Source organism: Saccostrea cucullata, unplaced genomic scaffold (assembly GCF_032062105.1).
Source record: "Saccostrea cucullata isolate Sc308-1 unplaced genomic scaffold, CSIRO_AGI_Scuc_v1 ctg594, whole genome shotgun sequence".
Lineage (NCBI taxonomy): Eukaryota > Metazoa > Mollusca > Bivalvia > Ostreida > Ostreidae > Saccostrea > Saccostrea cuccullata.
In genome coordinates this window covers 236,413-252,219 of record NW_026926577.1, presented here as the reverse complement: position 1 = coordinate 252,219, position 15,807 = coordinate 236,413, and the positions used below count along the sequence as shown (strand labels likewise).

The window sequence follows — 15,807 nt, the reverse complement described above, 5'->3', positions numbered from 1 at the left end:
GGAAATAGTCAGTGTAGTGGTGAGAGAAATGTTTGAAATCAAAGCGAAATCACGCACGCAATCAAAGCGCATGTATGACACCGTTTTGTGTTAGGAAATCGGAAGTCAAAGGAACAGAAAGGAAAAGCAGAAGATTTGTTCTTTTTTAAAGGTATTTGTTTTCTGTTCGTTTTTACAGTGGTAAAAAATTGTATTTAATTTATTTTCACCAATTTATTGGCAAGAAAAATATTTTTCAGCCAATGTCAAGGTCAACATAACAAAAATTGCGGCTGATTTTTGCTGTTTTTTAATGTCTTCACAAATATGTTTTCTATCCTGAAAAATCCAACATTTAAATTTGTGTCAACCCGTTGTACTGAAAATTTACTGACAGTTAGCAGAGTTTGTTTTGGACAATCCTTCAGCATTTCTAATAAGAAGGATGATGATTTTCTCATGAATCCAGAGACTTTCATTTTGAGGAAAGCTAATCCAACTCCGTATAGTGTTTTTGTGGCTGAAAACATTAAAAGAGTTCAAAAGGACCATTCTGACAAAGTCAGAGAAAGATTGTCAGAGGAGTACAAATCGCTTGCAATTGGTGAACTTTTGAAGTATGAAGAAAAAGCAGAAAAACTTAAAAAAGACCAGGAGAGATATCGAAAAATGGTAGAAGATCTTCCACTTGAAGCTAAAGATGAATTACTTTTAAATGCGCTAGAGAAAATGGAGAAGAAAATAAAAACAAAAACTTTGAAAAAGACAAATAAACCCTCTCTGAAGCGTTTTAATGTACTCAGTTTGGTCACCTTAACAGAAGAAGATCTTCAAACCTTTTCTACTAAAGAGGGAGAACATAAAGGACTTAAAAAAATTGCAATCCGTCAAGAGAAATGGAAGACTTTGACAGAGGATGAGAGAGATAGACTCAGTCAAGAAGCTAATAGAATAAGAGAAGAAGATAAATTATCATACTTAGATGAACTTTCAAAATGGATGTTGTCTTTGATTGAAAACAAGGATTTTGATGAAATTTTCCCCATTTTAGAATTAAAGGAAGTGAAAATGGTTCTTGATCATTTAGCTGGAATTAAACCCACAAAAGCTAGATCTGCAAGGAATCTTTTCTTGTCATCAGATTTGGGAAAAGAACTAGGGGTAACAGTTAAAAATCAGTCAGAATTATACAACAAGCTTTCAAGAGAACAAAAGGGGACATTTGAAGAAATGGCCAAGAAGGAAAAGGAAAGAGCTGAAAAAGAAAGACTGCAGTGGCAAAATATGTTGGAACAAAAAGGATATACAAGGCTTATTCAAGTTTGGAAGGAACTGTGTGTGATGCATGGAAAGAAGAGTAATGTGCATAGTTAACAGTTGTATTATAGTTGTAACAGAGATATGCATCTATTTGCTAACAGGTTATTGTGCATAATATATTACAAATAAATTACATGATGGGGTTAAATTAATTAAATGTTCAGTGTTGTAGACCTCCTCACTTTTAATTTTTTTTTCAAAGTTGTTTGATAAACTATTTTATATAGAAACTTTTAAATTCAATTCATTAGGCTATGATTTCATAGAATTTTACCATGTTTACTGTCATTTAAACTAAAATATCAGTACTTGTTTTTGGAGTAGGCCGAGTTGGAATAAAATATCTGTAAACTAAAGTGTGATGAGTTCATATTTTTTTATGTTTATTTGTTGAAAAAGAATAAACCTGAGATGATGTGTATTGTGGTTTTTTGTCTTTACTGCAAAATAAAAATTGAAATCTTACTTCAGTGGCAAGGGGTGCTCAAAATGAATATTGTATCATATATTTCCAGTACTTCACAGGAAGTCTGTGTTATAATCGTACTACACTGTACAAGTACATGTAAGATTTGCAATGAGATAAAAGCCTTTTAATTGCACAAATGTAAATTTTAAAGTTAGGGTATCTTATTTCAGTCATATGGACACTGTATACCACCTTCAAATTGCTTGCAAATAGTTCCACCAGTTTCACAATCTTTTACTTGCAAATATTTCTCACAGCGAACTATTTTCTTTAAATTGTTTATGATATTATTTATAAAATTTCCCCAGTCGCCAAAATTTAGACATGTTAGAGAGGGTGACAGATTTAAACATTATTACTGAATAAATTAAATATTAATAAAATTTGTATTTTACAACTGCAAATAATTAGATTACTTAAAGAAATGATTATGTAGTCTTTGACTTGAGCAGAGGTGTTAAGTGATGAACAGAGGAATCTACCTGTTCACTGCCCTGAGTCAACATTGTCAGTCACCCATGTGTTACAGGGGTTAGAACTTTCATTTCAGAATTGAGAAGAAAGGAGTTGATTCTTGCTTTGAAGGTTCAAATCTCCCTGTCAAGGTGGAAACCAATGAGTACCATATTAACTGTGGGTTCCAACTTAGAAGGTCCATCAATTACTCATAGGCTCTAATAGCTGCAGATCTGTAGCATTATGGTTTTTAGCTCACCTGAGCCGAAGGCTCAAGTGAGCTTTTCTAATCAAAATTTGTCCGTTGTCTGTCGTCCTCGTCGTCGCTGTAGTTGTTGTAGTCGTCGTTGTTGTCGTAAACTTTTCACATTTTCATCTTCTTCTCAGGAACCACTGGGCCAATTTCAACCAAACTTGCTACAAAGTATCCTTGGGTAAAGGGGATTCAAGTTTGTTCAAATGAAGGGCCACACCCTTTTCCAAGGGGAGATAATTATGAATTAGAGAAAAATTAATGGCATTTTTAAAAAATCTTCTGGCCACAGGGCCAGGAAAGATGAAACTCATGTGGAATCATCCTCAGGTAATGTAGATTCAAGTTTGTTCAAATTATGACCCCCGGGGATAGGGTGGGACTAAAATTTCAAAGTTTTACATAGGAATATAAAGGAAAAATCTTCTTCTCAAGAACCATTGAGACAGGAAAGAAGAAACTCAAGTTTGTTCAAATCATGACCCCCAGGGGTAGGGTGGGGCCAAATGGCTGATAAAAGTTTTACATAGGAATATATAGGGAAACCTTTTAAAATCATCTTTTCTTTTCAAGTAATTCAAAGCCATGCTTAGTGAATATAGGGAATCATCCTTAGCCTAGGTAGTGTAGATTCTAATCATGACCCCCTGGGGGGTTAAAATTCAAGTCCCCCCAGTAAACTTTCAGTTCTGATCTGTTATGTGCATTTTCCTAGTCAATTGCTCAGGTGAGCAATGTGGCCCCTGGGCCTCTTGTTTTATATTTGTCTTTGACCATAACGCTACAGATCCTGTAATGCAAAAAAGGTGCAAATTACGGCGCAATATTTTTTGCGCACTTTTGGGGAGAATATCACCACTTTCTAGCATTGGTCAGTCAACTACCTTTCACTCCCTAATCCTAGGCACATTATTTGACTAATCTGTATATTTTATCTTTCTTCCAACCCTTTATAGTCGCCTCTACAAGTGATAAACTCGCTTAATTAAAATTATTTGTTAGGTTGCTGAAAATTCACTTCAAGGAAGTTTATTGCCTGTAGAGACAACTATAAATGTTTGGGAGGTGGATAAAATATACATTTTGGCTAAAGAATGTGTCTTAGAATTAAGGAGTAAAAGGTAGTTGACTGACCAATGCTAGTAAAAATTGCTGAATAAAAATAGGCTCACAATCCAACTGTAAATGGTGGCATCTAGTCATGAGTCAAAAAATTTCAAAGGAACACAGAGCAAAATCTTTTTTATAATACCAGCTGGTATAATTTGTTTAATCAAATTTATTCTACATTTTTTTTATTGATTTTCCATATGGAATCCATTGTAAATATGTGATGGAAGAATAATTTTTGGAGAAGGAAAGGAGGATTAAATAAGTACCTGTAACCTGGTGCAATGTATTCAACAATTCTGATTCTTTGCGGGTGCCCTAAATCACTCTGTCTGTCCGTCCGTCCGTCCGTCTGTCTGTCTGTCTGTCTGTCCGTCTGTCACTCTTCCGTCCACAAATTTTCTGTTTTTTTCTAATAACTTTTTTTATGGTTGCCCAATCAAGTTTAAATTTGGTATGGTAGTTTAATAGGCAGAAAGACATATTTTGATGCTAAGTTTGATTCTGTATGTCTTCTAGTTTGGAGCTGGGGTGGTGGGGTAGATTCTTGCTCATGACATCCATGCACTTAATTTGTCTACTGGTTGTCGGATATACATTTGAAAATTATTAATGTACATGTATTTTCACTATATGACCAATTGTGGATTTAAATATAAATTTTTATAATTTATTTTTGTTTGAACCCCATCATTAATACTCACGTAGCCTAGAATTTTCATGATATTTGAATATTGATTCATAATTGTAAAGCCTAATGTAAATACAAGAATATTATTTTCAGGTTTTTGAATATTCAGGAATTATGTTGAAATTTTAAGAATAGGGGTTAAAATACATGTTGCTGTTGCTTTATTCTAATTGTTTATGTACTCTACCCCATGGCGGGGCCCTTGCTGATATTTTCTAGTTTGTCTACTGGTTATCGGATATTTATTTTAAATTTTATTTTTAAAAAAATGTATATTCTTTTCAGAGACATTCAGTTGGAGATGTCTCAGGAGAAAGATGACCTTGACCTGAGTGACACGCCCCAAAACTTTGACCTTGACCAAGATGACTCCAGATCCACTGACACAGCATACTATGATGAACGACCCTCAGAACCCTCTACATCCTGTAACAGACCAAGTTCTTCTGAAGGTCCCCCGAAGAGAAAGACTACCACTCCCATTGAAGAAGAACTGGAAGATTATGACAACATCAAAGATGAATTTTCTTCTCCTGTCTTTCAGAGAAAAAAATTCAAATCCTCAGACACAAACAATGGTTTGGAATATGATTCAGATTCAGAAACACTGCTTCAACCTGGAAAATCATTCCTTGTGAAAGACACTAGTTGTGAACTCCAAATTCAGGATACTGCGAAATCAAGAAAGAGGCACTCAGATTTTTCTGAGGAAAATTTTGACAAATGTAACTTGTCTAAAATTTTCAAGTTATCACCAAAAGTGCCTAAGGAAGCAAAGAATGAAAAGGTTGTAAGGAGAAGGACAAATGATAGAAACATTGATCAAGGAAGCAGAGCTGCTGATAAATCTGTCCAAAAGAGTTCTTCTCCAAGGGCAGATACATTCAGAAAGAATTCACTTTCAACAGATGATTTTAAAGTGGTGGTATGTAATTTTAATTTTATTTCACCTGAAGCATGAAAATATGTAATATATCGTCAAATGCTTTTTACAGTAGCAGACAGGAATGATGTAAGCTGCATGGGGTATTTTCAATCTCGCAAGTTTGCCCTACAGAACAGCTCTTTAAGAAGGCTGGGATCAAAATGATATTTAGTTACAAAGCAAGTTTATGTACCAATTTGCTGACTAATATTTTTTTCCAGAGAGAAATGTTTCCAGACATAGAAGAAATCACAATTCAGAAAATCTTTGATGAATTACAACAATTAAATGGGGATGACATCCTGCAGAGAGTGATTGAATTTATTCTAACAACACAGGTAAGAATTTTTTATCTTAATCCTTTATCACTTTTGTATTTATATACCAGTACATGTATATTCTCAGCCCCAACCACTCCTCCTTTGCTCTAGTATCTGTGACTGACAGTGATAAACAATAATTGTGACAGAGCTGTTGATGATAATATTTTCTTTGTGTTAGTGATATGTGGACTATTTTTACCAGGAACTATCTTCATCATCATCACTGGGGAGGCAAACATCCTCACAAGACGTACAGACAGCAATGGGGAATCCTCGCCCAAATATTCTAAAACAAGGTAAGTGATATGGCAGTTGTAAAATTTATGTGCATATACTGTAAGCACTTTTGAAATTTATATGAAGTATACTTTCTGTAAGTCTATGAAAAACTTTTTTTTTTAGAATCAAGTTCATCACTTTCTGGACAGACAGATGACATGCCCATTTTACATTCAAGAACGAGAAAGTGGAAGAAAGGGTCATTTGCCTCTAGCAGCAAAGGAAAGGCACCAGCAGAGAAAATAAAAAATCAGCAGGTATGAAGAAAAAGTCACGTGAAAAAGACACAGGAATACAGCCGAACCTCATTATCTCGAACACCAATATCTTGAAATACATGTACCAGGGATATGTCAAACTTAAGATGCAATCCCAATAACCTTTTCTTATGTTTTAACCCTCATAACTGACTTGGACTGTAGTAAGAAATTCCTGAGATTGGTGACTTTGATGCATACTTCAAAAAAAGTTGCAACAAGGGGGTAGGGGGTTGGAGCTTTGATTTACTTTAGGGATGTCAACGAGTACCCGGTTAACCGGCTACTCGATCGAACGTCCGAGTATCGAATACTAAATCGGTACTCGGTTACTCGGATACGTATATTTTTAGGTTACCTGAGTAACTCAGGTGACCTATTGCTATCCGTCGTCGTCCGTCGTGCGTCGTGTGTTAACATTTGAACATTTTCAGCTTCTTCTCTGAAACCACTGAACCAATTTCAACCAAATTTGGTATACAGCATCTATGGGTGGAGGGGAACAAAAATTGTGAATTTCATGGTCACCGCCCCTCTGGGGCCTGAGGGGTGGGGCCAAAACCACTAAAATTAATGAAATTTATAAAAATCTTCTTCTTTACTCCTGGACATCAAGCAGGCAAACTATTGGCATGAATGTAATGAGCATTGAGTCCTCTACTAAAATTGTGAATTTTATGGCCCCAGGGTCAGGGGTTCTGGTGTTAGGGCGGGGCTCTATAGATTATATAGTGAAAATGCATTATTTCTTTGAAAATCTTCTTCTCTGCTCCTGGGTATTAGATTAACTAACTAAGCACATAGTTATGATGAGCAAGAGTGCCTCTTCCAGATTTGTGAATTTTATGGCCCCAGGGTCAGGGGTTCTGGCGTTAGGGCGGGACTCTATAGACAATATAGTGAAAATGCATTATTTCTTTGAAAATCTTCTTCTCTGCCCCCTGGGAATTAAATAAACTAACTAAGTACATAGTTATGCTTAGTAAAAGTGCCTCTTCCAAAATTATGAATTTTATGGCCCCAGGGCCAGGGGTTCTGGTGTTAGGGCGGGGCTCTATAGATTATATAGTGAAAATGCATTATTTCTTTGAAAATCTTCTTCTCTGCTCCTGGGTATTAGATTAACTAACTAAGCACATAGTTATGATGAGCAAGAGCGCCTCTTCCAAAATTGTGAATTTTATGGATTCTGGTGTTAAGTCAGGGCTGTATTGATTATATAGTAAAAATACATTTATTCTTTGTAAATATTTTTCTTCGCTTCTGGGTTTTAAGCCAATGATCCAAGTATATATATATTTATGATGAAGAAAGGTGCATCTAGCAAAGTGGTTTTTAATGCCCCCAGGGTCAAAGGGGGGGGGGGGGTTACATAGCCTGAAAATGAATTAATGCTTTGAAATCTGCTCTTTGGTATTAATCAACCATTTTATGATAAAATTTGCAAAATTTTGAAATATATGGCCCTGGGTCAGTAGTTCCTTTGGGGTGAGGTGCACAACTGGTTATAAAGTCTCTTTGTTTCTCTGATCTACCTCTGGGTATTAAGTAAATAGAGTAAGCATGCTAAGTTAATAATTATGATAAGCAATGGTGCCTCTTTCAAAATTGTAAATTGTGAATTTCATGGCCTCCGGTTTAAACACGAACCAAATTTAATTGTTTGAAAGTTGTTACACAATACTCAGGTGACCTATAAGGCCCGTGGGCCTCTTGTTTAATATTTCTAAGCTTATTTCTTAGTGCATCAAACAATCTGTTTTAAAACGTAAAATACTCATTACACTTGTACATACAGTAATTAGGGTTTCCCACTCCTCTAAATGACCGTTATCGCCAGTGGCAGTGTTTATACAGTAATTATTGTGACCAAGTACCTGTTACCTGGCTTTTCTCACCATTGGCTGTCTTCTATCCTTATTTTTTGATTAATTTTAATTATTTGTTTTCACTGAACATCGTTTAAGGTCTATTATGATTAAATAAATTTGACAATCTTGTGGATTCCGCAAGAAGCCTTAAAAATTCTCGAGAAAAGAGTCAGATGATATTGCCCGCACGATTGTTGATATGGTTGTGTTTGATTACCTGCCAATACAAATGGTTGAAGCCAAAGGCTTAAAAAAACTGATGGCCATCATTGCACCAAACTACGAAATACCGTCCCATAGAAAATCTATGATCGAAATGTGTACTAAAACCGTAAATCCGCTCTGTTAGGCGAACTTGATCAACTTCAAGTCAAACTGTACGACTGATACCTGGACGTCAAATGCAACAAAGAGTTACATTACAATATACGGAGCAGATTATTTTTTAAAACAAAAAATCTCTGAACCACTTATGATTTTATTTCTTGTGTTTATCTGATAAATAAATTGAACATAAACGATGTAATATCAAATTTCATCGGGCAGGAAGTGCTCATCGTTGTTACAAAAGAAATACACTAATGGGTAAACCTCCTATCAGAGTATGTGGTTTTATTTCTACAAGAGTTTACAATGTTTTATATTCATCAATTTACTTGTTCATATTTATTTACACTTTTACCGAGTACCCGGGTACTCGATCGGAAAATCGTCCGAGTAACCAAGTATTAAAAATTGACCGATTTGACATCCCTAATTTACTTACATTTGCATTTTGCTTTCACATCTTACAGTAAGAGAAAAAGAATTACAGGAGATAATAAAAATGCTAATATTTATATTGAAGATTTTTTGTTGTTGTGAAAACCATGTTTGGGTAAGAAAATTTCATTCACCTGCACTCATAAAAACTGCATGCAATGGTATAATAGCATAATCAAAAGTTGAGATAGAAAATGAAGCTTCATCTTATGTCTTCATTATTACAAGAACTACACATGTATGTTTTTAACAGGTATCTCCTTGTCAATCTGATGTTAATATGATGGAAATGGATGGCTGTGTTGACAATAATTATAGTTATTCTTCAGACAGTGATGTCATATTGTTAAATGCAACAACAGAGAAACACCCTGTCAGCTTTGCAGGCAAGTATGGAGTATGAAAAGACGCATATCTCCAAAATATTTTTTCTCCTTAATAAATTTACCAGTAAATGAAGAAAGAAACATATAGATAATCAAGCATTTAATTCAGAAGTTTTGGAAATTTTACAACCAAGTTCAATCATAAAACTCAAGTATTTTGATAATTTTGTAAATAAAATACTGTATGTTATTGTCTGTTATAGAGGTGTCCTCCTCCCAGCTAAAGTGTGATGGGTGTAACAAGAGTCACGACACGACGTTCCTCAGTCAGTGCTGTAACGATCATCTCGTCTGTAAATCCTGTGTCGAAAAGCAGGTCAAGAAGGTTATCTCCCCTGACAGTCAAGAGGTACAAATTAAAAATAATTGTCCAGATTCTTACATTGGAAACTACAGGTCTTCTGTCTTGGTATAATCTACAGTTGTCAACCTCCATCAGTGTGGTTTGCTAGCAAGATCAGTAGCTACCATAATTATACCTTTTGAAGGATTTAAAAAAAAAACAAAAAAGAAACTTAATATTATTTTTAAAAAGATTGGCAACATGACAGTGAATGTATTGGTAGACTGTTGGTAGTTGGTAGATGAAAGGAGGGAATAACATTTTTAAAGTTTTACATGCATGTCCACATTCATGTAACATGTAATGATAGGCTGTTTGCAATTCATATTCTATTTTTGTATTACTCACCAAAATTTAATAAGGATTTGATAAACTGTTGTATTGTGTGTCTGTAAACGATTTATGTTTTGAATAATTTACAAATAATTAATAGTAGCACTGAAGACTCAACAGTATTTTTTTCATTTTAGACACAGATTCCATGTCCCATCAATGGTTGTGAAACATACATTCCTGAAAGTAAGTTAATCATTTTACTTTCATATTTCACTCTATGTATTACACTACCAAAAAATGAGTTAATAATACCTGATTTATTTGTAAAGAGTTATTAACATTTTGTTTGAAGGCCAGGCATCTAAAGTATTACCACCACTGATCATGGAACTTTTGGAAGAAAAAGTGAACAAGAAGGCATTGGAGTCAATTACAAAAATGGAGGATTTTCACAGGTTTGCTCCTTACCCAGTGTACATTTATGTTTTTTTTACTATTCAGGTGCAATCTAATTAAAATTAGATGTTAGATCCGCTGGCATACTTGCTACAATAACATCTAACAACATCCCAAAGAGTATCACGTCCGAGGTCAAATTCAGAACAACTCTAGACTTATTCGCTTCATCAAATATACAAAGATTTTGCAGTCAATGATTTGATTGGTTTATATAATTTGACATCTGACGTGAAACTCAATGGGATATTGTTAGATGTTAGTGTAGCAAGTATGAAAGTGGATCTATTAACATCTAATTTAATTAGATTGATTCACGTGTGGCTCTCCAGATACATTTATTAAGGAATAACTGTCATATTTTTCGAATTCATGAAGTGATCAATGGATTGGCTTGTGTGATAATTTGCATAAACGCCAAAGGCGTTTATGCATAAAATTATCACACAAGCCAATCCATTGATCATCTTCATGAATTCGAAAAATATGACAGTTATTCCTTATATTTACATGCTTTGATTCCGCCAATCCACGGGCTCCAAGCCTGCTTCTCTCTAGGTGTTGTCCCGCCCTGCACGTGGTTTTTTTTGGAACCGCGCCAAAACATTCATGAGGAAATCAATTACATTTACAATTGGTAATTTTATCTCGGACAAAGACATTGGAAATGTAAATATAGGGGTTGTACATGCAAGTTTAAAACCTGTTTTGTAATATGTTTGAAATGTGTACACTACACAGATATTCCTGTCAGTGAGCATGTTTACCTTTTCAGCTTCCATAGGTTTAGTTCATTTAATATACATGCTTTTATACGGTATATCTAGTTTCACTATGGTTTGTATTATTAATAAAAGTTAATACTTTCACCTATTTCATATTAAGAAATTTAAGTGGATAAGTTAAGTCTTGTCTTCATTCAGCTCAATGTACATTTTCTGGTATATCGGTCAATTATCATTTTCTGGTACATTTCTACCCTTCAGCTGTCCATTTTGTGAGTTTCCTGTTGCTGTTGACCACGGATTGAAGAAATTTTTATGTCCCAACCCAGACTGTGTGAAAGTAAGTCCACTGGACAGGTGTTTATGTTAAAATTTCAAGAATTCCCATCCATCAAGTTGCTAAAGTATACATGTATAGCAGTAAAGCCAAATTCACACTCATTAACAACATTGCAGGGCCCCACTTACTAATGCATACAGCATACATAGAAAGAATGTTCTATAATCAGATAATAAATTGCTAACAGTATGGGGCTAGCTAATATTGGACCATTTGTGTGTTATATGATTTCAGTTCTTTAAATAAAATGTTTTATTACAGTTAAGCTGTAAATACTGTAAGAAGCTATGGAATGAGAAAGACCACAAATCTTGCACTGCTTTCATGACTTTGTCGGAGGAGAGTAAAGAACATCTGGAACTGCCCCGATACTGGCATCCAATGCCAGACGAACAACAGGTGGGTCTCATTAGTTGGCCATTTCAAAGTTTGCCAAGTTCAAAATATCAGAGAATACTAATGCTAACTGTGAATAGTTAAATAAAAATTTTAGTTTAATTATTTATTTGATAACTGGTAAATTCACTTAAATGTTAAAATTTTCATGTAAAAAGGAGATGTAAATTTTAATGTGCACATTGTTACAAACTTGAATTCAGTGTTTCATTTATTATGTATTAATTATGTTTTACTTCCATTTAATCTAAAAACTAGCGGCCAAAAAGATTCTAAAAATCTACTTTGTGTATATTTTTAATAGCAAGAAATTATTTTGAAATTTTAGGATTTTATCTTGGTTGAGTTGGATAGACAAGGAAGGGAGTTTACTCTGATTAAAGATTTATTTTGTTCATCAATGCGTCACATTCATCCTATATCCATACACAGAGTTCAAAATCCAAGGTTGTGGCAAAAATTTAGTCTGTAAGTATAGGATGAGTTTTATTTATACAAGGAAGAACTAACTGTTGATAAATTCAGTAATTTTACTTCTTTAAGGTCATACGCAACGTAGTTTGAACTCTAATGGGCTCTTCCCTGGAGTTGAAGAGTTCCACTAAATGAAGGACTTGTGTGCAATATTTTAAATTTCCATATGTGGATTTGTACACCTCTTCTAAAACAATTTTTGATGATAAAAATATCTGGAATTAATGTTTTGTAATTTTTGTACATTTTTATTAGGTCACCTGAGTAAACTCAGGTGACCTATTGCTATCTGTTTTCGTCCATCGTCGTGCGTTGTGCGTTAACATTTGAACATTTTCAGCTTCTCCTCTGCAACCACTCAACCAATTTCAACCAAATTTGGCACAAAACATCTATGGGTGAAGGGGAACAAAAATTGTGAATTTCATGATCCCTGCCCCCTGGGGCCTGAGGGGTGGGGCCAAAACCACTAAAATTAATGCAATCTTTAAAAATCTTCTACTTTACTCCTGGACATCAAGCAGTCAAACTGTTTGCATGATTGTAATCAGCATTGAGTCCTCTACCAAAATTGTGAAATTCATGGCCCTGGGGTCAGGGGTTTTAGTGCTAGGGCGGGGCTAAATAAGTATATAGTGAAAATGCATTATTTCTATGAAAATCTTATTCTCTGCTCCTGGTTATTAAATAAACCAACTAAGTACATAGTTATGATGAGCAAGAGTGCCTCTACCAAAATTGTGAATTTTATGGCCCCAGGGCCAGGGGTTCTGGTGTTAGGGCGGGGCTCTATTAATTATATAGTGAAAATACATTAATTCTTTGAAAATCTTCTTCTCTGCCCCTGGTTATTAAATAGACTAACTAAGTGCATAGTTATGATGAGCAAGAATGCCTCTACCAAAATTATGAATTTTATAGTGCCAGGGTCAGGGGTTCTGGTGTTGGGGGGTCTATTGATTATATAGTGAAAATACATGAATTCTTAGGAAACTTTCTTCTCTGCTCCTAGGTATTAAATAAACTAACTAAGTGCATAGATATGATGAGCAAGAGTGCGTCTACCACAATTTTAAATTTTATGGCCCCAGGGTCAGGGGTTCTGGTGTTAGGGCGGGGCTCTATTGATTATATAGTGAAAATACATGAATTCTTTGAAAATCTTCTTCTCTGCTCCTAGGTATTAAATCAACTAATTAAGTGCATAGATATGATGAGCAACAGTGCCTCTACCACAATTTTGAATTTTATGGCCCCAGGGTCAGGGGTTCTGGTGTTAGGGCAGGGCTCTATTGATTATATAGTGAAAATACATGAATTCTTTGAAAATCTTCTTCTCTGCTCCTAGGTATTAAATAAACTAACTAAGTGCATAGTTATGATGAGCATGAGTGCCTCTACCAAAACTGTGAATTTTAGGGCCCCAGGGTCAGGGTTTATGGTGTTAGGGCGGGGCTCTATTGATTATATAGTGAAAATACATGAATTCTTTGAAAATCTTCTTCTCTGCCCCTGGTTATTAAATAGACTAACTAAGTGCATAGTTATTAACAAGGGCCCTAATCTTCCAGGATTGTGAATGTCAAGGCCCCAGGGTCAGGGGTACCATAGAGGCAGGGGGGGGCGGAGGCTGTACTTATATGCTGAAAATGAATGAATTGTTTGAAATCTGCTCCTTGGTATTAATCAAATATTTTTGAAAAGCAAGGATGCCTTTTCAAAAATTTCGCAATGTATGGATCTAGGCCTAAGGGTCTGGGTTCGTGTGTGGTAGGGGCATTACTGATTATTGCTGAATATTACTGATTAGTTGAAATGCATTTTTGTTCCTCTGCCCTGCCTATGGGTATTAAGTTACCAAACTAATCAACTGCTAAATGTATAGTTATGATCAATGGTGCCTCTTTCAAAATTGTGAATGCCATAGCATCTGGCTTAAAACATGAATCAAAGTTAAATAATGCGAAAATTTTCAAAATTCGATATCTTTTCAAAACCCCTGGTAACGCATGCTGATTTTTTGTCTGAGAACATGTAATGATATTATAAGTTTAAATTTAGAATATATTGGAAAATTATCAGTAGGTAAGGTACGTTGCGTATGTCCTTAATTTGTAATTATAATTCATTATATCAAGGAGTCAGTGTGTCACCCTAGTGACTCAATTCCTCACTGAAAGAAACTTGTTTAAGTATGTTTTGTGTTGCAAAATATGTCTATGCTTGTAGGGCTAGAAAGCATATTTCAGAGGAGTTTGGTCCCAATATGGTAAATGAGCAGCAGTTATTTCATGGCACCAAGTGTGAGGCTATAGAGGCAATATGTAGATCTGGTCTGGACTGGAGGATGTGTGGTGAAAATGGGGTGGCCTTTGGACAGGGTAAGATGTGGATTTCTAAAGGTGTACTCCAGTCATTTTAAACATGTACCCAACTACCCATTACAAAAGATAAGACTGCTTTTTTAGAATGAATAAATTTCCCACTCCCAACTTTTAGGTCTTCAAGACAAAATCAAATTGCATTATCTTTTTCTTTTCCCTTAACCTAGTCTTCTGTATGTTTTCAGGAACATATTTTGCTAAACATGCAGAGTACTCAGATGGATACTGCCAGCACTTCACTGGTCGGCTTGTTAACCCAAGTAACCCCTATCAACCGTTGGGATTCAGTTTTGGTGCGGCTCCTCCCGCTCACTTTAGTTATGCAGTCGCTCCCCCTCCTTCTGCTCAAATCGTTCCTAAGCGAGTAGGAAACAGTATATATTTCATCACAGTACAAGGAACTGGAGGACAACAACAACAACCCTCTTCTGGCAGCAGTGGAGCCTCACAAAACCCAAATGCACTCAGTGGAATAGGAAGTCAGACTGGATTCGGCACAATCACTTACGGAACTCCCTTCGGAACAGACCAGCCTGCACAAACTTCCAGCAAACCCAAATCCTCTACAGCTCAAGACAAGCCTAAAGTGATCTCCGATATCAAACAGATACTGAGAGAGAAACACAAGTACATGTTTGTGGCCCGTGTTTTGGTTGGACGACCGGGTCAGGGACGACCGGGAATGAGAAAACCCCCGGAGGATCCCGCCGATCCCAAAGGGAGGCCATTCAATTCCTGTGTTAATACTCCACATAAACCCAGTATATTCGTAATCTTCGACAGTACTCAGTGTTATCCTGAATATATCATCGAATATATGCATCTCACTTCAAATAGGTAGTATTTTGGTTGTGAGAATGGATTCAAAAACTCTTCTTAGGATGCTGATTGTTTTATCATTATGCTTTTTAGTTCAATTTGCAATGAATGAATTTACAATGTTTTTGTTACTGGTATTTAGTTACTGATGTTAGTTAACCAATAAAGAAATACAGTTTTAAACAACCTTACTTATTTTGCAACACAGTAAAACATGGAAAGAGTACAATTACAAATTTGGAAAGCGTAAACTGTTCAAAACAGTTAAAATTTATTCCATCATTCTTAAGGGACTCTGACCCTCAGCTAGGAAGGACAACTCTTTAATTTATAATTTAATTCAAAAAGTCTTTAAATGAAGCTTGAAAATTAAATCTTTTCATGCAACAATTTTCATTATATGCTTCTCAATGTGCTTCAAGGATCTTTGAACTTCTCAGAAAGGTCTAATTAAAAGTAGAAATTTTTTTCCTGAAAAAGCATTTTTAGATACCAATATTTATTAACATGATA

General features: G+C 35.2%; 2 protein-coding genes across 2 annotated transcripts; both read left to right on the top strand.

Moving 5' to 3' along the window:
- Positions 1 to 11: 11 nt before the first annotated feature.
- On the top strand, positions 12 to 15,437 carry LOC134272123 (E3 ubiquitin-protein ligase RNF216-like). The gene is made up of 14 exons (XM_062754365.1): positions 12 to 151; positions 4,564 to 5,203; positions 5,425 to 5,541; positions 5,729 to 5,822; positions 5,929 to 6,062; positions 8,949 to 9,081; positions 9,285 to 9,430; positions 9,895 to 9,943; positions 10,053 to 10,155; positions 11,143 to 11,221; positions 11,483 to 11,620; positions 11,946 to 12,085; positions 14,321 to 14,472; positions 14,661 to 15,437. Exons 2-14 carry the CDS (start codon positions 4,580 to 4,582, stop codon positions 15,314 to 15,316), a joined length of 2,565 nt encoding a protein of 854 aa, XP_062610349.1. The 5' UTR covers positions 12 to 151; positions 4,564 to 4,579; the 3' UTR covers positions 15,317 to 15,437.
- LOC134272117 (nucleolar transcription factor 1-A-like) lies at positions 307 to 1,353 on the top strand. Its single transcript, XM_062754355.1, has one exon. It carries the CDS (start codon positions 307 to 309, stop codon positions 1,351 to 1,353), a length of 1,047 nt encoding a protein of 348 aa, XP_062610339.1.
- Positions 15,438 to 15,807: the final 370 nt, after the last annotated feature.

Bases quoted from the DNA above. Each gene is read 5' to 3' on its own strand.
- LOC134272117 (XM_062754355.1), top strand. From the start codon at position 307: ATGTTTTCTATCCTGAAAAATCCAACATTTAAATTTGTGTCAACCCGT.
- LOC134272123 (XM_062754365.1), top strand. From the start codon at position 4,580: ATGTCTCAGGAGAAAGATGACCTTGACCTGAGTGACACGCCCCAAAAC. The intron at 5,204-5,424 runs GTATGTAATTTT...ATTTTTTTCCAG, and splicing joins CAGATGATTTTAAAGTGGTG to AGAGAAATGTTTCCAGACAT. The intron at 5,823-5,928 runs GTAAGTGATATG...TTTTTTTTTTAG, and splicing joins CCCAAATATTCTAAAACAAG to AATCAAGTTCATCACTTTCT.